Here is a 24,760-nt window from a genome sequence, read left to right as displayed (position 1 = left end):
GGGGGATTCTCAGTTTTTTTTTTAATTTCAAAAGCACTTAGTGAATGGCAGTGGTGCTCAGCAGAGCTCGAATATTCGAGTAGCTCGAATATTCGAGCTCTTTTTCAGCTATTCGAGCTCGGTATTCGAGCTCCGAATAGCTGGAGCTATTCGAATGGGCTATCCGAGTACACTCGAATAGCCCATTCACTATTCGAGCTATTCGAGCAACTCGGCGCTATTCGAGCTCGGTACCGAGCTCGAATAGCGTCATAGCCCAGATTGATGTCCTTAGAGCCAATCAGAGGGCTCCCAGGCCCTCTGACGGCAGCCAATCACAGAGGGGGACCCTGGCCAGCCCCTACCCTATAAATAGCGGCCGCCATGTTACGTTTCTCCATGCTTGCCTGAGACTTGTACAGAGAGAGAGTTGCTCCTTTGTGCTTTGGCTTAGCAAGTGCTCTATTGTGATCATTTACCTAGCGTTTTTGCTCACCTACACCTGCCATATACACCTATATTGTTGTTAGTTAGATAGACATTGTATTTTAGTTAGTAGCTTGTGTGTTACATTAGAGACAGGCAGCTGCTGCAAGCTTACAGGTTTAGGCCTCAGGGGGGCCTTGCCTCTGTGGGCAGCTGTCCTCTGTTTATTTCTCTCATCTATACCAGTATTTCTGCTGTCCTTTACTAATAGTATTGTAGTTATACTGTACTAGGAGTAGGACACTCACTGACTGTCACTGTTTATAGGCTACTAGCTAGCTCCTGCGTGTGTGCACTCACTCACTGTCTGTGTGTACACACACTCTATTTCCTTCTGATTACTGATAGATTATTGTTAGTTAGTTGTACTTACTGTTACTACTTACTCTTACTGTACTAGGAGTCTAGGACACTCAGTCAGACAGTCACTGTGTTCATAGGCTACTAGCTCCTGCGTGCGGTCACTCACTGTCTGAGTGTACACACACCACCCACACTCCATTTCCTTCTGATCGCTGATTGATTATTGTAATTAGTTAGTTCTACTTACTGTTACTACTTACTCTTACTGTACTAGGAGTCTAGGACACTCAGTCACTGTGTTCATAGGCTACTAGCTCCTGCGTGCGGTCACTCACTGTCTGAGTGTACACACACCACCCACACTCCATTTCCTTCTGATCGCTGATTGATTATTGTAATTAGTTAGTTCTACTTACTGTTACTACTTACTCTTACTGTACTAGGAGTCTAGGACACTCAGTCACTGTGTTCATAGGCTACTAGCTCCTGCGTGCGGTCACTCACTGTCTGAGTGTACACACACCACCCACACTCCATTTCCTTCTGATCGCTGATTGATTATTGTAATTAGTTAGTTGTACTTACTGTTACTACTTACTCTTACTGTACTAGGAGTCTAGGACACTCAGTCACTGTGTTCATAGGCTACTAGCTCCTGCGTGCGGTCACTCACTGTCTGAGTGTACACACACCACCCACACTCCATTTCCTTCTGATCGCTGATTGATTATTGTAATTAGTTAGTTCTACTTACTGTTACTACTTACTCTTACTGTACTAGGAGTCTAGGACACTCAGTCACTGTGTTCATAGGCTACTAGCTCCTGCGTGCGGTCACTCACTGTCTGAGTGTACACACACCACCCACACTCCATTTCCTTCTGATCGCTGATTGATTATTGTAATTAGTTAGTTCTACTTACTGTTACTACTTACTCTTACTGTACTAGGAGTCTAGGACACTCAGTCACTGTGTTCATAGGCTACTAGCTCCTGCGTGCGGTCACTCACTGTCTGAGTGTACACACACCACCCACACTCCATTTCCTTCTGATCGCTGATTGATTATTGTAATTAGTTAGTTCTACTTACTGTTACTACTTACTCTTACTGTACTAGGAGTCTAGGACACTCAGTCACTGTGTTCATAGGCTACTAGCTCCTGCGTGCGGTCACTCACTGTCTGAGTGTACACACACCACCCACACTCCATTTCCTTCTGATCGCTGATTGATTATTGTAATTAGTTAGTTCTACTTACTGTTACTACTTACTCTTACTGTACTAGGAGTCTAGGACACTCAGTCACTGTGTTCATAGGCTACTAGCTCCTGCGTGCGGTCACTCACTGTCTGAGTGTACACACACCACCCACACTCCATTTCCTTCTGATCGCTGATTGATTATTGTAATTAGTTAGTTCTACTTACTGTTAGTACTTACTCTTACTGTACTAGGAGTCTAGGACACTCAGTCACTGTGTTCATAGGCTACTAGCTCCTGCGTGCGGTCACTCACTGTCTGAGTGTACACACACCACCCACACTCCATTTCCTTCTGATCGCTGATTGATTATTGTAATTAGTTAGTTGTACTTACTGTTACTACTTACTCTTACTGTACTAGGAGTCTAGGACACTCAGTCACTGTGTTCATAGGCTACTAGCTCCTGCGTGCGGTCACTCACTGTCTGAGTGTACACACACCACCCACACTCCATTTCCTTCTGATCGCTGATTGATTATTGTAATTAGTTAGTTCTACTTACTGTTACTACTTACTCTTACTGTACTAGGAGTCTAGGACACTCAGTCACTGTGTTCATAGGCTACTAGCTCCTGCGTGCGGTCACTCACTGTCTGAGTGTACACACACCACCCACACTCCATTTCCTTCTGATCGCTGATTGATTATTGTAATTAGTTAGTTCTACTTACTGTTACTACTTACTCTTACTGTACTAGGAGTCTAGGACACTCAGTCACTGTGTTCATAGGCTACTAGCTCCTGCGTGCGGTCACTCACTGTCTGAGTGTACACACACCACCCACACTCCATTTCCTTCTGATCGCTGATTGATTATTGTAATTAGTTAGTTCTACTTACTGTTACTACTTACTCTTACTGTACTAGGAGTCTAGGACACTCAGTCACTGTGTTCATAGGCTACTAGCTCCTGCGTGCGGTCACTCACTGTCTGAGTGTACACACACTAAATTTACTTGTGATTACTACTGATTATTGTAACTGCTAGTTGTACTTCCTGACTGTTACTACTTACTTACTGTACTAGGGGACACTCACTCAGTCACCTCACCAACCAACCCACTCCATTAAAGTACCCCACTTTTCACCCGCCCTTTTACAAAACTTTTGTCTATACGCCCAAAACATTTAAGATGTCTGGAAGTGGCAGCCAGCGCGGTTTGGGCAAGGGGAAGGGCAGCAAGGGAATCAGGAGGAGAGGGAGCAGCATTGTGGCAAGCCGCGGCCGCGGGCGCGCCACCATGCACAGTTCCGCAGCAGCAGCAGCAGCGTCAGTGGCTAACATTCCTCCCATAGCCACTGGCCGTGGACGCCTTGGGCGCCGCCCAGCAGGAGCATCTGCAACTCACGCTGCAGAGACACAGCAGCAGCAGCGTGTAGCACCTGCTCCGATTTTCCTCCAGCCGGGTCGGAAACGTCCCATTGAGGAAAAGGATGCAGACACTGTGGTGCAACTCATGACGGAGGATGAGCAGCCCGCCATCAGCTCTGCATCCGAGGCCTCCACCCTCACCACCACCACCACCACCACCCCTGTTCGCAGCAGCCGCCCAGCAGGGTCTGGGGAGGAGGCCAGTTCACCGTCAGTCGCCGACCTCTCATTCAGCACTCTTTTGACCCCAGGCATGATGAGTCAATTGTCTGCTGTTGTTGGCGATTTTGAGGAGGAGATGCTGATGGGCACTTTGGGGGATGAGGGATTGGACAGCAAGACTGTGGCGACAGTCAAGCAGCCCATCCATGCATCAGGAGAGGAGTTTGGGGGGTCATCATCCCAGCAGGACATGTTTGAGGAGGGGGAGGATGATGTTGATGACCCGGTGACAGACAGAGACTGGGTGCCACCACCTCCAGGGGATGTCGTCCTCAGCAGCTCGGAGGAGGAGGAGGATGCGCTTGTGGGCCTTGCAAGGAGGCGCATCATTGCAAGCATTGGCAGCGACCCACAGCCTGCTGGTGTCTCAGGCTCAGCAGCAGCAGCAGCAGCATCAGCCAGTACCACCACCAGCCGCACCCAAGCCCCCCCCCCAACCACCACAGGGAGACAGGCAGCAGCGCTTCCATGCCGTAGGGGGATGTTTCTGTCACCAATCTGGCGCTTTTTCACCATGCCCACTGTGTACAGCAAGTACGCCACTTGCAACCACTGTCAGCGGAAGTTGAGCAGAGGTGCAGACCCCTTAAAGTTCAGCACCAGCTCGCTGATCAACCACCTTGCGGCTAAACATTTCCACCAGCATGAGGAGTTCCAGAGGCTGAAGGCATCTGGTGCTGGCAGTGGCACCACACCCATCACTGCACAGCCTTCAGCAGCAGCAACAGCAGCCACCCGCCCTCCTGCTCCTCCAGCAGCACCAGCAGGAGTGCGGAAACGCACTGCTCCTCCCCCCTCTGCAACTCCTGCCGCCGACACTGAGGCCTGTTCTGGCAGCCAGTCCTCAGTGGCCTCCTCCGCTGTGTCTGGTGATTCCCGTGTCAGCAAAAGGCCACGCCAGAGCCTTTTGAGCGAGTCCTTCCAGGGGGTGGTTAGGGCTCTGCCTCCCAGCAGCCGTCGCGTGCGGCAGCTGAACGGCTTGCTGGCACGGGCCATGTGCTCCCAACTCCTGCCGTACACGCTCGTGCAGGAGGGGAGCGACATGCGGGCGCTGCTTGCTTGTGCAGCCCCAGACTGGCAGCTCCCCAGCAGACACTTTTTCTCCCGCAAGGCCATTCCAGCACTGCACCGCTTTGTGATGGCCAATGTGGAGCGAGGGCTGGAGCACGCGGTTGGTGAAAGGGTCCACGTCACCATGGACTCCTGGAGCAGCCGCTTCGGGACAGGCCGCTACCTGTCCTTCACTGTCCACTGGGTCAGCTTGGTGGAAGGGGGTGAGGATGGGAGAGCAGCAGCGGGCACAGCAGCAGCAGCAGCAGCAACACAGTGGGTGGTGCCACCCCGCAGGGTCAGGGGAACTGCAGCGGGTTCCTCCGATCCTCTGCCATCCTCCGCCACACCTGGCCAAACCCCCCGCCTCAGCAGCAGCGTGAAGGCCCGCCACTGCCAAGCGCTGCTGCACTTGGTCAGCCTTGGCAAGACCAAGCTGACGGCAGCCCACGTGTTGGCCAAACTCCAGGAGCAGGAGAGGATTTGGCTGACCCCCAGAGGCCTCAGAGTCGGAGAGGTGGTGTCCGACAATGGGGCCAATCTGGTTGCTGCCATAGACAGGGGAAACCTGACCCACATCCCCTGTCTTGCCCACGTGCTGAACCTGGTGGTGCAGAAGTTCCTGCGCACCTACCAGGGGATGGGCGAACTGCTGGAAACGGCAAGGAATGTTGTGCGTCACTTCCGGCGCTCGGCTGCAGCCTGTGCGAGCCTGGAAGACGTGCAAAAGGAGCTGGATCTGCCACGCCATCGGCTGATCATTGACGTTCCGACTCGCTGGAACTCCACCCTGGCGATGTTGGAGCGTATGGTTGAACAGAGGCACGCTGTCAACCAGTACCTTGCCCTGGCCACTGTTTCCGCAGCTCGGAGAAGGGACAAGACCAGCAACATCCCGTCCATCGTCCCCGATGATGACTGGAGGCACATGCAGCAGGTGTGCTTTGTGCTGGCTCCCTTCCTGCAGGCCACAAACATGGTGAGCAGGGACCATGCTATGGTCTGCGAGTGGGTGCCCCTGGTTTCTCTGCTGAACAGGGCCCTCGATGGTTTGCTGGAACAGGGAGCGGCAGCCTTGGACCAGCAGGAGCGGCAACCAGCTGCGCAGTCCACCTCTGAGGGGGAGGAGGAGGAGGACTTGGTGGAGGTCCCTGACCTGGCTGCTGATGAGGGGGATCAGCACAGCGCAGCTGAGTTGGTGCGGGGGTGGAGAGAGGATGAGGCGGCAGAGGAGGAGGATGAGGACAGCACTGACGTCGATGTGCCAGCAGACGTGGCCCGCCTCTTCCCAATGGCAGCGCACATGCTGGCGTGCCTGCGCAGGGACCCCAGGGTGATCCAGATGAAGCAGAGGGAGGACATCTGGATCAGCATGATGTTGGACCCACGCCTCAAGGGGAAGTTGAGCCAGTTCCTGCCGCCTGCAGGAGGAGACCCAGCGCAACAAATAAGGAGCTTGCAGCAGGCCCTTGTTGAGCGCTTGGAGGAAGCCTTCCCCCAGCCTTCCACCCCCACTGTCCAGCAGCCAGCACAGAGGCAGCAGCAGGTGCCTGCATCCAGCAGCAGCAAGCGCCCCACAGACCTGCTGTCTCTCAGCCACGAGCTCTACAGGACTGTAGAGGCTCCGGCAGCAGTGACTAGAGAGGAGATGCATGCAGCAGCATCCTCCTCCGGTCACAGCCAGCGCCTGACCCGCATGGTGGCTGACTACATGGGGTCGTACAGCGGGCTTGACAGCGATGCCCCTGTTGATCCCATGGAGTATTGGGTCAAGCGCATGGAGATCTGGAGCGAGCTAGCGCAGTACGCCCTGGAAGTGCTGTCCTGCCCCCCTTCCAGCGTGCTGTCCGAGCGCTGCTTCAGTGCAGCTGGTGGCGTGGTCACCGAGAAACGCTCACGTCTGTCTCACAAGTCTGTGGACAGACTGACGTTTCTCAAGATGAACCAGGCGTGGGTGGAAGGCGAGTTCCTGGCCCCTGTTGTCGGCGAGAGGGGGACATGAACTGGCTGCCGGAACCATCGTTAATGTGCCTTACCACCCTTTACCACCTCCTGGCTCCTGCTCACTAAGCCAGCCTGGTTCACTTTGACTATTACGTCGCCTGCAGCCACACATTTTACACCTACAGTGGGCTGCTGTGTACTGCCCTTCTGCTGTCTGTCTGTGTTTCCCACTGCCAGGGTACACAGAATGACCTTCTTCTGCTGCCACTCTGCCACCAGCTATTACGTCAAACAATAGCTATATTGGTTGCAAAACCGAAACCAAACAAACCATTAAAAAAAAAAAAGGTTTAATTTTTCTGAGGTGCCCGGGTTGAAAACTGTGTTGTCCCAGTTGTGTATTGGACACAATGTGGGCTGCACGACCGCTGTCTGGGACCTCCTGTTGTGTTTATTTACGGCCCTGGTATCACCGCTAGGTACCAGGGCTATTATGTCACGCTGCCTACCTGCTGCCACACTCACACTGCTCCTCCATACCTCCTCCTGCTGCTGCTGCTGCTGTCTGTCTGTGTTTCCCACTGCCAGGGTACACAGATGATTTACCTTCTGCTGCCACTCTGCCACCAGCTATTACGTCAAACAATAGCTGCTCGCCTACTCCTCCATTCCTCCTCCTGCTGCTGCTGTCTGTCTGTGTTTCCCACTGCCAGGGTACACAAAATTACCTTCTTCTGCTGCCACTCTGCCACCAGCTATTACGTCCAAAAATAGCTAAATTGGTTGTAAAACCAAAAACCAAAAAACCATAAAAAAAAAAAAAAGGTTTAATTTTTCTGTGGTGCCCGGGTTGAAAACTGTGTTGTCCCAGTTGTGTATTGGACACAATGTGGGCTGCACGACCGCTGTCTGGGACCTCCTGTTGTGTTTATTTACGGCCCTGGTATCACCGCTAGGTACCAGGGCTATTATGTCACGCTGCCTACCTGCTGCCACACTCACACTACTCCTCCATTCCTCCTGCTGCTGCTGTCTGTCTGTGTTTCCCACTGCCAGGGTACACAGAATTACCTTCTGCTGCCACACTGCCACCAGCTATTACGTCAAACAATAGCTGCTCACATAATTACTCTCCTCCATTCCTCCTCCTGCTGCTGCTGCTGTCTGTCTGTGTTTCCCACCGCCAGGGTACACAGATTTACCTTCTGCTGCCACTCTGCCACCAGCTATTACGTCAAAAAATAGCTATATATCTGTGTAATTGGTTGTAAAACCAAAACTACAAAACCATTACAAAAAAAGGTTTAATTTTTCTGAGGTGCCCGGGTTGAAAACTGTGTTGTCCCAGTTGTGTATTGGACACAATGTGGGCTGCACGACCGCTGTCTGGGACCTCCTGTTGTGTTTATTTACAGCCATGGTATCACCGCTAGGTACCAGGGCTATTATGTCACGCTGCCTGCCTCATTGACTGCATGCTGCCACACACTCATCCTCCTCCTCCTGCTGCTAAATTTACCTCCTGCTGTCTGTGTGTTTCCACTGCCAGGGAGCACATACAATGGCGCTTCCAACATGCGTGCGCCACCAGCTATTTGTTGTTACGCTCAAAAATAGCTGCATTTCTTTAAAAAAAAAAAATGAAAAGAGAAATAAGTGACGAAGAAGACGATATAGAAGAAGATGAAGAAGAAGAAGAAGATGAAGAAGATGAAGAAGAAGATGAAGAAGATGAAGAAGAAGATGAAGAAGATGAAGAAGAAGATGAAGAAGAAGAAGAAGAAGAAGAAGAAGATGAAGAAGATGAAGATGAAGAAGATGAAGATGAAGAAGATGAAGAAGAAGATGAAGAAGATGAAGATGAAGAAGATGAAGAAGAAGATGAAGAAGATGAAGATGAAGATGAAGAAGATGAAGAAGAAGATGAAGAAGATGAAGAAGAAGAAGAAGAAGAAGAAGAAGAAGATGAAGAAGATGAAGATGAAGAAGATGAAGATGAAGAAGATGAAGATGAAGAAGATGAAGAAGATGAAGATGAAGAAGATGAAGATGAAGAAGATGAAGAAGAAGATGAAGAAGATGAAGAAGAAGATGAAGAAGAAGAAGAAGAAGATGAAGAAGAAGATGAAGATGAAGAAGATGAAGAAGATGAAGAAGAAGATGAAGAAGATGAAGAAGAAGAAGATGAAGAAGAAGATGAAGATGAAGAAGATGAAGAAGAAGATGAAGAAGATGAAGAAGAAGATGAAGAAGATGAAGATGAAGAAGATGAAGAAGAAGATGAAGAAGATGAAGAAGATGAAGAAGATGAAGATGAAGAAGATGAAGAAGAAGATGAAGAAGATGAAGATGAAGAAGATGAAGAAGATGAAGAAGAAGATGAAGATGAAGAAGATGAAGAAGAAGATGAAGAAGATGAAGAAGAAGATGAAGAAGATGAAGAAGAAGATGAAGATGAAGAAGATGAAGAAGAAGATGAAGAAGATGAAGAAGATGAAGATGAAGAAGATGAAGAAGAAGATGAAGAAGATGAAGATGAAGAAGATGAAGAAGAAGATGAAGAAGATGAAGATGAAGAAGATGAAGAAGAAGATGAAGAAGATGAAGATGAAGAAGATGAAGAAGATGAAGAAGAAGAAGATATAGAAGAAGAAGAAGAAGATATAGAAGATAAAGAAGAAGAAGAAGAAGAAGTATATACAGTACTGAACAAAATTCTGGACACAACTTCTCTTTTCACCTTTTTTTTTTTTTAAAGGAACATCCCCACATAATCACTTGCTGTTGTCACTTGGAAAAAAATATGTTTCTTGCATCATTAACCCTCAAAACAAGTGTTGGGAAGCTATTTAAGGCCAATTCGAATAGTCAGCTCGAATAGTTAGCTCGAATACCGACTCAAATAGTGAGCTCGAAGTCCGAGGTCGAATCGAATAGTAAAAATTATTCGACTCGAATATTCGACTGACCTCGAATAATTTACTATTCGAATTCGACCAAACTCGAATTTTAAAAAGGGGTATTTGAGCATCACTAGTGAATGGCAGTTGCTCCGTCCAACTGTCAAAAACGTGTGCCGAAAGCAGGGAGGCTGAGCAGCATCTTTGTATTAATCCTTTTCAGGGAACGTCTTTATAAAGAATAAAGTCCATGCTGTGAATCCCCTATGAGGAGAAGGGCTAGTCCAAAACCTGTCATTTTTGTCAGATTTCTACTACTTACTGTAAGTGACGGCAACATAGGAGAAACGTAATGTATAGCTCATTTTACTCTGGAAGAAACATGCTTCGTATATGTATCTGGTTACATGTGAAAATAATGTAATAAAATATGTAATGAAAATAATGTAACAAAAAAGTGCTTCATTTTTACAATAATTATGTATAAATGATTTAGTCAGTGATTGCCCATTGTAAAATCTTTTAAATCCCTGATTTATATTCTGACATTTATTACATGGTGACATTTTTACTGCTGGCAAGTGATGTAGCTGCTGCTTGCTGTTTTGGCAGTTGGAAACAGCTATTTCCCACAATGTAACAGGGTTCACAGACAGGAAACTGCCAGAAGTACCTCGGTACTCAGAGCTTCTTGTGGGAGGGGTTTCCCCACAATATCAGTCATACAGCACCCCCTGATGGTCTGTTTGTTAAAAGGAATAGATTTTTCATGTAAAAGGGGGTATCAGCTACTGATTGGGATTAAGTTCAATTCTTGGTCGGAGTTTCTCTTTAAGACCAAATCTCTTCTCAACAGGATGCAGGAGAGGTCTGACATTTATTACATGGTGACATTTTTAGGGCCTAGGGCCTGCTATTTCCACCTACGCAACATCTCCAAGATCCGGCCTTTCCTGACCCCAGACACTGCCAAACTCCTTGTCCATGCCCTCATCATCTCCCGCCTGGACTACTGCAACTCCCTCCTGTCAGGCCTCCCTCAAAACTGCATAGCCCCCCTACAATCCATCATGAACGCAGCAGCCAGACTCATCTACTCCTCCCACCGCTCTGTCTCCACGACTCCCCTACGCAAATCCCTTCATTGGCTTCCAATTCACTTCAGAATCAGCTTCAAGATCCTATGTTTGGCCTACAAATCCATACACAAGTCCTGCCCAAGCTACATCTCTGACCTGGTCAGCAGATATACACCTGGCCGCCCACTTCGCTCCTCCAACAACCTCCTCTTAACCACCCCACGCATCTCGCACTCCCATGCACGACTGCAGGACTTCACTAGAGCTGCCCCCATCCTGTGGAACTTTCTCCCACTGCCCATCAGGCTCCCACCTTCAACACCTTCAAAAAAGCACTCAAAACTCACTTCTTCAAGGAGGCCTACATCAACTCAACACTACCCTAATCCTTTCTGCCAATAACTTCTTGCTGCACCCCCTCCTTTTGTGTCACCAACCCCTCCCTCTAGATTGTAAGCCTTTGGCAGGGCCCTCTCCCCTTGTGTATCATACATAACTGTGTGCACTTTACCCAGAATTTGGAACTTGTTACCACTACCACTCCAGTGTATGATCTGGCATTGTACTACTGTCTGCACTGTGTTGTGTATCTTTTTGCTATTACCTGTATTTAGTTGTATCTATTGTCTATTACCTGTATTGTTCTGTCACCCCTGTTATCATTGTCTGTAACCTTATTTATTGTACAGCGCTGCGTAATATGTTGGCGCTATATAAATCTAATAAATAATAATAATAATTTTTACTGTTGTATGCTTTTTTGGCAGTTGGAAACAGCTGTAAACAGCTATTTCCCACAATGCAACAAGGTTCACAGACAGGAAACTGACAAGAGTACCACGGTCTTCAGAGTTTCTTGTGGGAGGGGTTTCACCACAATATCAGTCATACAGCGCCCCCTGATGGTCTGTTTGTGAAAAGGAATAGATTTCTCATGTAAAAGGGGGTATCAGCTACTGATTGGGATAAAGTTCAATTCTAGGTCGGAGTTTCTCTTTAAAGGGACACTTAAGTCAAACAAAAATAATGAGTTTTTCTCACCTAGGGCTTCCAAAAGCCCCCTGCAGCTGTCCTGTGCCATCGCCGTCTCCCTCCGATCCTCCTAGCCCCGCCGGCAGCCACTTCCTGTTTTGGTGACAGGAGCTGACAGGCTGGGGACACGAGTGATTCTTTGCATTCCCAGACACATTAGCACCCTCTATGCTGCTATATGGTATATGATATATGCTATAGCAGCATAGATGGCGCTATTGTGGCCAGGAACGTGAAGAATCACTCGCATCCCCAGCCTGTCAGCTCCTGTCACCGAAACAGGAAGTGGCTGCCGGCGGGACCAGGAGGATCGGAGGGAGACGGCGAGGGCACCGGACTGCTGCAGGGGGCTATTGGAAGCCCCAGGTGAGTAAAACTCATTTTTTTTTGTTTAACTTAAGTGTCCCTTTAAGTGACGATACTATGTGCTCTGTACAGCGCTGCAGAAGATGTTGCCGCTATGAAAATACTAAATAATAATGGCCACCCGGTGTGCCCCAAAAAACTGATTTTGAAAATCTACCCTACCAAACTGCTGCATACGGTAGTATTGACCTCCCTCCCCCACCCCCATTCCCGGCCGCAAAGTTTCTCCATAGGTTTGGCTCATTTCTGTGTCCTTCCATCTCCATCATAGCGGCATCTCTGTCCCCGTGACCCGCCGTCATATTATGTGTGTACAAGCTGCACATGTACCGCCATGCCCCGCCCCCTTTCAGCGAGATGTTCTGTCTGGAAGGAATGGTAGTTTTATATCTATTGTGACTCGAAATCAATGAAAATTACAATCAGGTGGTCATGTTGGGCCATAAATCTATGACAGATTCGATCCCAATGATTGAATCAGGGATGGTCGTAGTCAGCCAACTTCGCTACGCTGGAACTACGCATAGTTTTATACAATTACGCTTAGCCAAACTACGGCTTTGAAATCAAATATTCGCTTGGTATGCATTTCGTAGACAAACGCGTTAAAATACGCAATTACGCTTAGTGTGAGGCGTAGTATATGCTGATGCGGATGCGCATTTCCAATACGTAAATTTGTAAGCATACAATCTCACGTGGAAAATTAGACGCGAGTAACGCATTCGTAGTTCACTACGCAAAACACGTGTTAACTACGCATAGTGGGCGTAAGCTGCTCTGTGCGCCATATCTCCTGTTGGAGTCAGTCCTCTCCTCCACTAAACTGGGGATATCCTGGTTCCTTGTGCTAGCGTGTGTACCTCCTTCACGTCACAATCCTCATTGTGTGCTGACCGTGGAGAATATACCACCAAGCGTGACACTGGCCTAGTTTCTGCTCATCCCTGGATTGAATCTTCCAGGGAAAATCAACTAGTGTATGGGCAGTTTTAAGATAGGAAGAGCTCTAACCTGAGTCATATCGGATTGTACCAAGGAATGCTGGAAAGTCAGTAAATCAGTGGTTGTGCGCTGGTAGTTGTAGATAAGGTAAGTATAGCTTTGTACCTGAGAGAGTGATGGGCTTCAGCAGATGCACCAGCGCTATGTCGTTGCTGTTCTCCTCGCTGTCGGGGTGGATGAAGGGTAAGTAGCCAGCGTGGTAGATGACGCTCTTCACTGCCTCCAGGTAACCCCGAGGGGAGACCTGTGAGACCCCCCCGGCAAACACCCGCCACAGACCCACCGCACGGTTCCTCCTACAGACCAGATACACGTGGGAATGTTATAGTTCTATCAACACTGTGTTCCAAATAATTATGCAAATTGTATTTAACGGACAACTGAAGCAAGAGGTATATGGAGACCCTGAACAAGCATGCAGCAGATCAGGTGTTTCTGACATTCAATTCACTAAGGGTAGTTCAGTAAAATAATTTAGGTCGGTAAAATAATGCATACATGCTAACTAAAGGGAGCTCTTCTGTATCCAGTGTACACATATGCACATCTAAAGGGATACTGAAAAGACATATTAAATGTCTTATTTTCCTGCTCTGTCCTACTCAATTCCCACCCGTCAGAGCATCGGGTCCAATGGGGTGAGAAGCAGGGCTATCTGGCAATCCCTATTGGCTGCCTACTATAACATCGGGAAAAAGGAGGAAAAATACCGCTCTACTCCCAGAATGGAAAACAGTGCTGGAGATAAGGGGCTGCCCAGCCCGGAACACTGTATGAAGCAATCAATATCCGCACAATGTTTCCAAAAATCCAAAAATTATTTATTCAGGATTAATAGCTATGATTAAGAACCGGGATGGTTCGAAACATGTCAGTCTAAGTACTCGTTTTTATATGACTGGGATACGTCCTGAATAAATAATTTTTGGATTTTTGGAAACATTGTGCGGATATTGATTGCTACTATAACATCACCGCATGGTGATTGTAAGTTACCAGCTGATCAGAGCTGGAAATTAATGCCAAACACTTTTATTTGATTTCCCCAATGCTTTCCTCTTTTGTAAAATTGCAATTTCTTGAGGTATTTAACATGTACAAGTCGGTAATTTACCTCACAAGTCGGTAATTTTACTTTTCAGTGCGGTAATAGGCTTAGTAAATTGGCATTTGGCAAGGTGATCGGTAAAATTAACTGTTTTCTGCATTACCGAATGCGGCAATGCTTTGTGCATTGAGGCCATAGTCTCAGGTCACATTGAGCTGCAGACTAAGGCCTGGTGCACACCAAAAACCGCTAGCAGATCCGCAAAATGCTAGCAGATTTTGAAACGCTTTTTCTTATTTTTCTGAAGCGTTTCAGCTAGCGTTTTGCGGTTTTGTGAAGCGTTTTTGGTGTAGTAGATTTCATGTATTGTTACAGTAAAGCTGTTACTGAACAGCTACTGTAACAAAAAACGCCTGGCAAACCGCTCTGAAGTGCCGTTTTTCAGAGCGGTTTGCGTTTTTCCTATACTTTACAATGGAGGCAGAAACGCATCCGCAATCCAAAATCTGCAGCAGCCCGGGAGTATGCGTTTCTGCAAAACACCTCCCTCTCTGGTGTGCACCAGCCCATTGAAATACATTACCCTAGCGTATCCGCAGCCGCAAGCAGATCGCAAACTGCAGCCGAACCACTCTGGTGTGCACTAGGCCTAAAAAATTGCCTGTTCAGAGCGGGCAGTTCAGTGACTAGACCACGGTTACTAGACCAGGTTTGCAGGATCACATATATTCTCCAGTGTTCTGCAGTGCAGCTCAGGAGGACTTCAGGATATCAGGCCTATGAGTGTTCTCAGTGACAGGTCAGATGACCACTTGCATAACCTCCCTGGCGGTATGATAACTTCTGGATTTTAAGATCTAAAAGCGTTGCAATTTTTTTACAGGTTTTTAGACCCTAAAACCAGGAAAAAATTATACTGCAGAGAGATTTGAGGGATCCCAGAACATTACTGACCTCCCCTGGATCCAGCGCTGTAATTATCACTCTGTCCACTGGATGGCTGTGTTCCTATAGTGAGATCGCCAGCTGTCCTCATGAGGACAACCGGCGATCTCATCTGAGGGATCGAGAGCCTCTGAGGACCGGAAGAAGAATAGCTGCCAGTATTGGATCCCGAAGGAGGTGAGTTTAAAGTGTAACTGTCGGGCATAAAATAAAAAATCAATTCTTTAGTTTTATCTGGTAAACAAGTAATAAGGATGCTAACCAGGCAATCCAAAAGTTAAAATCTCTATTACTTTTCTTGTTTATAAATGATCATTCCCCAGTTTACCTGACTCTTATTTGGTACGTTGCCGCACAAAGGAAGTTGCAGGGCATGCTGGGTTGTTTTTTTTTTGCTTCTTTATTTCTCCTCAGACTTAACCAATGTGCAGAAGCAAAAAAGGACAACCCAGCATGCCCTGCAACTTCCTTTTTGTGTACCAAATTTTGTGTGTACCAATTAAGAGTCATGTAAACTGGGGAATGATCATTTATAAACAAGAAAAGTACAAGAGATTTGAACGTTTGGATTGCCTGGTTAGAATCCCTATTACTTGTATACCAGATAAAAATAAAGAATTGATTTTTGATTTTATGCCCGACAGTTACACTTTAAATGCATGCTGTGAGCAGGCTCTGCCTATTCCTCCTGGTGGCTACCATCAGTCAGACTCGACGCGCAAAAGTCTACGAGCGGCACTTCACGCTCGTAGACTTCTGGTTCATCAGTCAGACTCAAGGTTATCGCTCTGAGCTGCAGATTTTTGGCCCGAGCCTGACTCGGGGTTACTGCTAAGAAGGTTTTCCAACTTGTGTCCACCCACAATACTCACTCGGGGAAGCAATGTGCTGCGGTGATGACCCACTCGCTGGAGATTAAGGAGCCGCCACACAAATGGGCTCCATCGTACCGCAAGCTGACCTGCCACGGCCAGAGGCCCAGAGCCGCATCTTGTCCACCCACAATTCTGTCCACCGCCATCTTCCTGCGACCGCAGTCTGAGGATGCCATGAGAAGAAAAGTCAAAGTTAGATTGCTGAGTAACAATTATTAAAGGGGAACTTCAACCTAAACAAACATACTGTTATTAAGTTACATTAGTTATGTTAATTAAAATAGATAGGTAATATAATCTCTTACCCACCCCGTTTCAAAAGAACAGGCAAAGGTTTGTGATTTCATGAGGGCAGCCATATTTTTGGTTGAAAGGAGGTGACAGGGAGCATGAGACACAGTTCCAACTGTCCTGTGTCCTGATCACCCCTCTCAGTTGCTAATCAACCAGAACAACAACATCAGAAATCCCATCATGCTTTGCACAGCATCAGGGGAAAAATGCCCAAGCAGTTTTCTTTCATGGGGCGGTGCTTAGCTTCTGTGCAGCCAAAAATGAGGCTTTGGTAAGAAAAACAAAGTTCTGATGCTGTGAAACTGTTAAAGAAACACCAAGCCTTTTCAGTGCTGCGGAGTAGATTTTTAGTCTGGAGGTTCACTTTAATGTTATTGGTTAAGTATTTGATAATAATACAGAACACTCAGCTCTAGCAGGGGGAGTGTGAGGTGGCAATATTTGGGGATGGGGGGTAGTTCATCGGTGGAATACAGCAAGAGGTGAGGGATCATAGTAATATGAGCAATCAGAGAGAGAAGAAGGTAGGGAGCGAGAGGAGTGAGACTCTGTTCCTCAGGCTGGGTTCACATATCACGTAGCGTGAAAGGCTGCGTTGTATGCCAGGCTTTATGTTAATGTTGTTGGGGCGTTTTTGTCGCTTTCACTGCGTTTTTGGTGCGTTTGCGATGCGTATTTCATTTGTTTTGCGTGCGTTTTAATGCGTTTGCGGTTTACATATACAAAATGCATATGCGTTTTATATGCGTTTTCCATATGTTTTTTCCATGTATGCAAATCACTAGGAAGACAGCAGGAAGCGGAAATACAGCGAAAAAATATATTTTTGGGAAGAAACGCATAGAAAAACGCATGCGAAACGCATGAAAAACGCATAGCATTGTTTTCCCATTGACTTTTATTATGTGCGTTTTTTATGCGTCTATGAATATTATGCAACAAAACCAGCTTTTTAAAAACGCAGGTTTGAAAATGCATCGAAAACGCATATGTGTTTTTTTTTTTCCTGCAGCCCATAGACTTCCATTAGCAGCAAAAACGCAGGGTTTTCCGCACCGCTAGCGTTTCTGCTATGTGTGCACCCCGCCTCAGAGCTGAGCTTACCTTGACATTGGACAGACAGGAACCTGCCACTTGGACAATCACTGCGGGAAAAACAGAAAGTAAAGTCATTATAAAGCCTTCTCTAGCAGTGTCTGGCTATATTTGTATGAGAGAAATCACTGGAGAACCTACAATAAAAAAATCTAGTCTGACATGATTACAAATCATCTGATACTAGGTGGTGACGGTTGTGGCCCTTGCTTGGGTCATATCAGCTCATGATACACTTTATTAGTAAAAGATCATAGTATGATAGAGGGGTGCTACATGCATACACAGCCCTTCATAGAAAGGGCTTGATTCACAAAAGAGTGCTAACTGTTAGCACGGCCGCTTTCTATTGCGCGCGATCGCGAATTTTCGCGCGAAACAATAACGGTTTCGCGCGCAAACGCGAATTTTCACGCGAAAACGATATCAATTTTGCGATAAAATTCGCGTTTGCGCGCAAAAACGTTATCGTTTCGCGTGAAAATTCGCGACCGCGCGCAATGCGAAAATTCGCGCGAAAACGGCCGTGCTAACAGTTAGCACTCTTTTGTGAATCAAGCCCAAAGAGTGTGCACCCTAAAATCTTAAGGGACAGAAGGAGGGGGGAATGGGGGGGGGGGGGGGGCAGTGGCGTAGCTAATGAGCTGTGGGCCCCAATGCAAGTTTTACATTGGGGGCCCCCAAGCACTCAATACATAACAATTGCTACGGCGCACCAAAACCTGCCAATGGCAACTACAGTGTCAGAGGGGCAGGAAGGGAATGGGGAGCAGTTTGTTAATGATTACCACTATTCAAAGTATCTATAGAAGTGATTATTATGAGCACAGAACCAATAGAGAGCTAATACTGTAGTTGAGGGAGGGCCTCTTGGGGCCCCTCTGGCCCAAGGGCCCCGATGTGGTCGCTACCTCTTCACCCCCTATTGCTATGCCACGGGGAAAGGAAGGGGGGTATTTGCTTACACCCCCCCCCCCCCCTAACACACACACACACTGTATGAATAGAAATGTGGGGTGTAGCTATCCCCCTCACACCATGTGTTTTCCCGCCTGATCCGCGGGTCGATCGGGATCGATTCAACTATTTCCGACATGCGCGATTCGGGCTTTGATCGTTCCTGCCGTCGATTTGCTTGTTAAGTATGCAAAATCAACGGCAGGAACGATCGAAGCCCAAATCGAGCATATCGGAAATAGTCGAATCGATCCCGATCGACCCGCGGATCGGGCGAGAACACGCATGCTTTGTACCCAGCATAAGAGACACAGGAAAAGCAGGAGCGTCAGGCAACTGGTATTATTTTAACTCATTAAGGACCGCAGTGATTGAGATCTACGCCCTGTATTGGTGGGCTCCTGGCTGGCAGGGCGTAGATCTCAATCACTATCTGCAGCGCACATTCGCTGTTTCCGCTCAAACCCGAAGATTCTCGCCACATCTCACAGGCTCTGCCTTTCTCTATGATGGCAGAGTCATGTGAGCCGGTCAGGAGCCGCTCCCATTGGCTCCTGGCCCTGTCTTTCAATGTAAGCTGCTCCCATTGGCTTACATTGAGTGACACGGCCGGGGGCCAATGAAAGCGGCTCCTGACCGGCTCACATGACTCTGCCGTCATAGAGACAGCAGAGTCTATGTCCTGGGGGTCCCGGCGAGCGGCAATGATGGCGGTTGCGGCCGGTATGTGCAGCGATTCGTTAGGATTCCTTCGGGATTGGACTAGCAGTCTGGTCCTTAAAGAGAAACTCCAACCAAGAATTGAACTTTATCCCAATCAGTAGCTGATACCCCCTTTTACATGAGAAATAGAATGATTTTCACAAACAGACCATCAGGGGGCGCTGTATGACTGATTTTGTGCTGAAACCACTCCCACAAGAGGCTCTGAATACCGCGGTACTCTGGGCAAACTGCCACAATGTAACAATGTTCACAGACAGGAAATGGCTGTTTAAAGCTGTCTGTAACAGCCAGAGCAGCTAGAAACAGCTACATAACTTGCCCACAGTAACAATGTCACCACGTGATAAATGTCAGAATGTAAATCTGGGAGAGGAAAGATTTTACAATGAGCAAACACTGACTAAATCATTTATACATAATTATTGTAAAAATGAAGCACTTTTTTTTATTAAATTATTTTCACTGGAGTTCCTCTTTAAGTGCCCAGAGACTGCTGGTCCTTAAAGAGGAACTTCAGCCTAAACAAACATACTGTCATTAAGTTACATTAGTTATGTTAATTAATATAGATAGGCAATATAATCTCTTACCCACCCTGTTTTAAAAGAACAGGCAAATGTTTGATTTCATGAGGGCATCCATTTTTTTGGTTGAAAGGAGGTGACAGGGAGCATGATACACAGTTCCAACTGTCCTGTGTCCTGAGCGCCTCTCACAGTTGCTAGGCAACGTGAATAACAACATAGGAAATCCCATCATGCTCTGCACAGCATCAAGGAAAAAAAGCCCGGGCTTTTTTTCTTTGATGGGTGGAGCTTATCTAAAAATGCAGCTAAAAATGATGCTTTGGTAAGAAATACAAAGTTCTGGTGCTGTGAAACTGTTAAAGAAACACCAAACCTTTTCAGTTCTGCTGAGAAGATTTTTAGTCCGGAGGTTCACTTTTTAAGTAGTTAAAAAGGAAAAATCCACATCTTTCTCAGTTTAGGTTCCCTTTAAGAGGTTAACTTGGACGCTACTGGATTAAAAATAATCTGAAATGTCGGGGTGCCGTACAATCTACGATGACAGAACTATCTATGTGAACTGGAGAGGCTGTGGGCGGTGACTTTGTACAAGGTTACTGTTTTTCAGATACATTCCGTAATAGCAGAATTCACTTCCGATTATGAAATGTCAGTGTTTTGATGGCTTGGTGAATGTGTGTGAAACGCACACAGTAAGCAGTCTGGCTTGTGTACTGTAGAGGAATTTGTGACATGCACTTTGCACGCTGCTAGCTGCCTGACTGACAACCGTCTAAAATGCAGCCACCTGGTCACAGTCGATATACATTTTTGCTATTGTCTACAGTGTCAACACATGCAAGGGGGACTTGGGTGGGTTCAGGCAGGGCCGGTTCTCTCATGAAGCAAGGTGAAACATAAGCATCAGGCGCAGAGATTTCAGAGGCAGCATTTTTATACTGTGTGTTCCTTCCTGAGGAGGAATGGAGTGGCTGAGGGTGAGCAGTTTGGGGGAGGGGGGGGGGGGGCATCCTCACAAGTTTGCCTCAGGCAGCAAAAAGTCTAGAACCAGCCCTGGTTATAAGGGTTCTTGCACTTTATATGTAAATAAGCCTTAATGCATATTTTAATTACTAAAAACATTTTGTTATTATGTAATAATATAGCAGTGATATCTTCTGCAGCACTTTACACAGTACATAGTCATGTCACTGACTGTCCTCAGAGGAGCTTACATTCTAATCCCTACTATAAGTCTAATGTCCTATCATATTATCTATATATATAATAGAGTAAGTGCCTCAACCTTCAAGCAAGAAGAAGAAGTACTTTGCATGAGAAAATGTATGCGTGCTCAAACACTAAGTTTAAGGCCTCTTTTCCACGGACTGTTGAGCTGTGTGCTCAGCAAGCAGTTACCAGGCAGCAACAAGCAGATACCAGGCAGCAACAAGCAGTTACCAGGCAGCAGTGAGCAGATACCAGGCAGCAACAAGCAGTTACCAGGCAGCAGTGAGCAGTTGTGAGAGTTTGAGAGGCATTTCACTGCCTATCAACAGTCCATGGAAAAGAGGCCTTACCCTAGCAAGTCTGGCTTTGCAAATCTGGCCTAATTGGCTATTCATGAGGCAATGCTCATGCAAATGCATGCACAAACCAATACCGCAAAGCAGTCACCCTGCTACATTAGCACTATCCAGGAGCGCCACGGGGAGGATTCCCAATGCCCCCTTTTTATACAACCGGGGGGACCGCAGGGTCCCAGGCTCTCTCACTGCCTGGGAACCACGGTGGCTGGGTGGTGCAGACGACCCCTCCAAGTGTGGCCAGCGCCGGGGAGAGCCGTCCGCACCCACCTCCCAATATTAAAAATAGGCACTTACCTTAACGTCCATTGCGTTCTGCTACATGCACATTAACTTGGGGGCACCACATGAGAAAGGAGAGAAGCATGGGTCACCCCGAGCTTTAGAGCTTAGGGCTGGCTCACATACAGCACTCCAGAGGAGGGGGGGGGGGGAGGACAGGCGCAGACAACTCACTCCAGGGTTCACACCACCGAGCAAGCCATCCACCACCTGCCTCCAAAGGATACAAACTGCACAAAATGCTTTCCATGAGAAAATTAATGCGCATGTAGCAGAACGCAATGGACGTTAAGGTAAGTGCCTGTTTTTAATATTAGGAGGTGGGTGCGGACGGCTCTCCCCGGTGCTGGCCACGCTTGGGGGGGGGGGTTGCCTGCGCTACCCAGCCTCCCCCTCCGGGGTGCCGCTGTGGTTCCTAGGCAGTGAGAGAGCCTGGGACCCGCGGTCCCCCAGGTTGTATAAAAAGGGGGCATTGGGAATCCTCCCCGTGGCGCTCCTGGATAGTGCTAATGTAGCATGAACTAATTCCCGCAGGGCTACCGCTTTGCGGTATTGGTTTTTTGACCCTGCATAGTTTGGCATGCGAATGCAAATGCATATTTGCACTAGCATTGCCTCATGAATAGCCAGTTAGGCCAGATTTGGAAAGCCAGACTTGCTAGGGTTAGGCTTGGTGTTTGAGCATGCATAATTTTTCTCATGGAAAGCATTTTTTGCAGTTGTATCCTTTGGAGGCAGGTGGTGGATGGCTTGCTCTGGTGGTGTGAGCTCTGGAGTGAGTTGTCTGCGCCTGTCCTTCCCATTCCCCCCCCCCCCCCTCTGGAGTGTTGTATGTATGTGAGCCAGCCCTGAGCTCTAAAGCTTGGGGTGACCCATGCTTCACTCCTTTCTAATGTGGTGCCCCCAAGTTACTGTGCATGTAGCAGAATGCAATGGACGTTAAGGTAAGTGCATGTTTTTAATATTGGGAGGTGGGTGCGGACGGCTCTCCCCAGCGCTGACCACACTTGGGGGGGGGGGGGCGGCTGCGCCACCTAGCTTTCCCCTCCGGGGTGCCGCTGTGGTTCCCAGGCAGTGAGAGAGCCTGGGACCCCGCGGTCCCCCCAGTTGTATGGGGGCATTGGGAAGCCTCCCCGTGGCGCTCCTGGATAGTGATAATGTAGCATGAACTAATTCCCGCAGGGCGATCGCTTTGCGGTATTGGTTTTTGGACCCTGCATAGTTTGGCATGCGAAAGCAAATGCATATTTGCATGAGCATTTCCTCATGAATAGCCAATTAGGCCGGATTTGCAAAGCCAGACTTGCTAGGGTTAAACTTGGTGTTTGAGCACGCATACATTTTCTCATGGAAAGCCTACTTCTTCTTCTTGCTTCAAGGTTGAGTCACGTACTCTATTAGATAGATAGATGTGGCGTATGCTACGACGCGGGTTGGCTAGTTATTATGTATTTATATAGCACTGACATCTTCTGCAGCACATTACAGAGTACATACTACATAGTCATGTCATACTCAGAGGAGCTCACAATCAAAGTCGTACCATAGTCATAGTCTAATGTCCTTCCATATTATTATTATTAATTATTTATATAGCACTGACATCTCCTGCAGCACATTACAGAGTACATAGTTATGTCACTGACTGTCCTCAGAGGAGCTCACAATCTAATCCCTACCATAGTCATAGTCTAATGTCCTACCATATTATTATTATCTATTATCTATATATATAATAGAGTAAGTGCCTCAACCTGCTTGGTTACTCTGTTGTACTGGTCCAAGCCCTATCTCATCCAGCCTTATCAATCCCTGCTATGTACTGATGAGGACCAAATGTCTGAAACAGGCTGTCATATGTGGGTTTGATATGACTGTGTAAAATTTAGAGCTATAGGCTTGCTTGACAGCTTACAAAGGGTGAAAAGGAATAATTTGCATATTTAGTAGCAGTGCATTGTGGAAAATCACAAATGTTCACTTATAGCAGAATTATTGCATATTTTCTTCTGCTTTAGGAAGGCAAATTACACCAAGCTTTGATTTTTTTTTGTAAAGATGGGAAGTTCGGATCTTTTCAATGATTCGGATGATTCGAATCGGATCATTGAAAAGATTTGGATCTTTGATCCGAATATCGGATCATATTACTAGGGAAGCATTCGGGGGTGAAATGACTAGCAGGACAGGACTTTCCCTACCTTGGACAGAGAAGGGGAGATGGTGAACTTAGACGGGCAGGGAGTGGACAGAGAAGGGAGGAGGGACGAGCAGAGAGCAGAAATGTTTGTTTGCACACAATACCCACAATTTACATATATTTCAACTATATGTTCATCTGTATACTTTGAATGCAAACGTCGCACAGTGAAAGAAAGAAATCCCCAAAGCATTCCCAGAAGTGAAGTGCAGCTGTTTAGAGCAGTGCAGGAGGATCATATTGCCCTGCAATCACAGTGCCTTCCCTTCTAGCCCAGCACGCTGTCTACAAAGTTACTGAGCTGTGCTTCTGAGCCAAAAGGTTCCAATTTGTTCACTGTGCACAACTACGGAACAGACAGCATAAAATAAGCAGCACATTGTAACCAGTATGTGTGCTCTACACATATCTGGCAGTGGCACCCATGTCCCCTCTCTCTCATCTACCTGTCCCTGCAAGGCTGGCTCCCCTCCTACAGAGCGATCCATCTCTGCTCTGCTTCCAGGACCCGCTGAGAGGGGGGCGTGCCGCTCCTGGTCATGCCCCCTTTGCGATCCGAATCACTCATTTTGATGATTCGCATGATTCGACTCACAAAAGAGATTTGGATCAAAGATCTGAATCGTTCATGATCCGGACAACACTCTTTTTTAGTAGAAGGTCTTTTTGGTCCCTTTTATCCCCCTATACATTCCGAGTGGTTTGGGTCACCCTGAGCTGCTTGGTTACTCTGTTGTACTGGTCCAAGCCCTATCTCATACAGCCATATCAATCCTTGCCATGTACAGATGAGGACCAAAAGTCTGAAACAGGCTGTCACATGTGGGTTTGATATGACTGTGTAAAATTTAAAGCTATATGCTTGCTATACATCAGTGGTTCTGAATGCTTGCTTGGCCTACCAAGGGGGAAAAGGGGTAATTTGCATATTTAGTAGCGGTGCATTGTGGGTAACCACAAATGTTCACTTATAGCTGAATTATTGCAGATTTCCTTCTGTTTTAAAAAGGCAAATTACACCAATACAGTGTGCGGCATTGCAGGAAGTGACGACAGTGGAACGCACGACGGAACACGGAAGATGTGAGTCATCCCCGTCCGCTGCCTCTTACTAATAGTGGCGGCTGCTACTGTGCTTAAGCAGGAGGGGGAGCGCACATGGGGGACGCAGTTGAGGGGGGGGGGGGTCTAGTGTTGGGCGAACACCTAGATGTTCGGGTTCGGGTCCCCATTGACTTCCAT

General features: G+C 47.4%; 1 protein-coding gene across 2 annotated transcripts in view; it reads right to left on the bottom strand.

Moving 5' to 3' along the window:
* Positions 1-24,760, bottom strand: part of HPN (hepsin) — a 135,435-nt gene that overhangs the window by 12,944 nt on the left and 97,731 nt on the right. For both annotated transcript variants that reach the window (XM_068241781.1, XM_068241782.1), the window contains exons 8-10: positions 17,271-17,311; positions 15,870-16,035; positions 13,110-13,300 (exon numbers count right to left, since the gene is read on the bottom strand). In XM_068241781.1, the coding sequence (XP_068097882.1) occupies positions 13,110-13,300; positions 15,870-16,035; positions 17,271-17,311 (398 nt within the window). The remainder of the gene's footprint in view (positions 1-13,109; positions 13,301-15,869; positions 16,036-17,270; positions 17,312-24,760) is intronic.

The sequence above is a fragment of the Hyperolius riggenbachi genome, chromosome 6 (assembly GCF_040937935.1).
Source record: "Hyperolius riggenbachi isolate aHypRig1 chromosome 6, aHypRig1.pri, whole genome shotgun sequence".
Taxonomy (NCBI): Eukaryota; Metazoa; Chordata; class Amphibia; order Anura; family Hyperoliidae; genus Hyperolius; species Hyperolius riggenbachi.
This window is presented reverse-complemented; position numbering and strand designations above follow the sequence as displayed.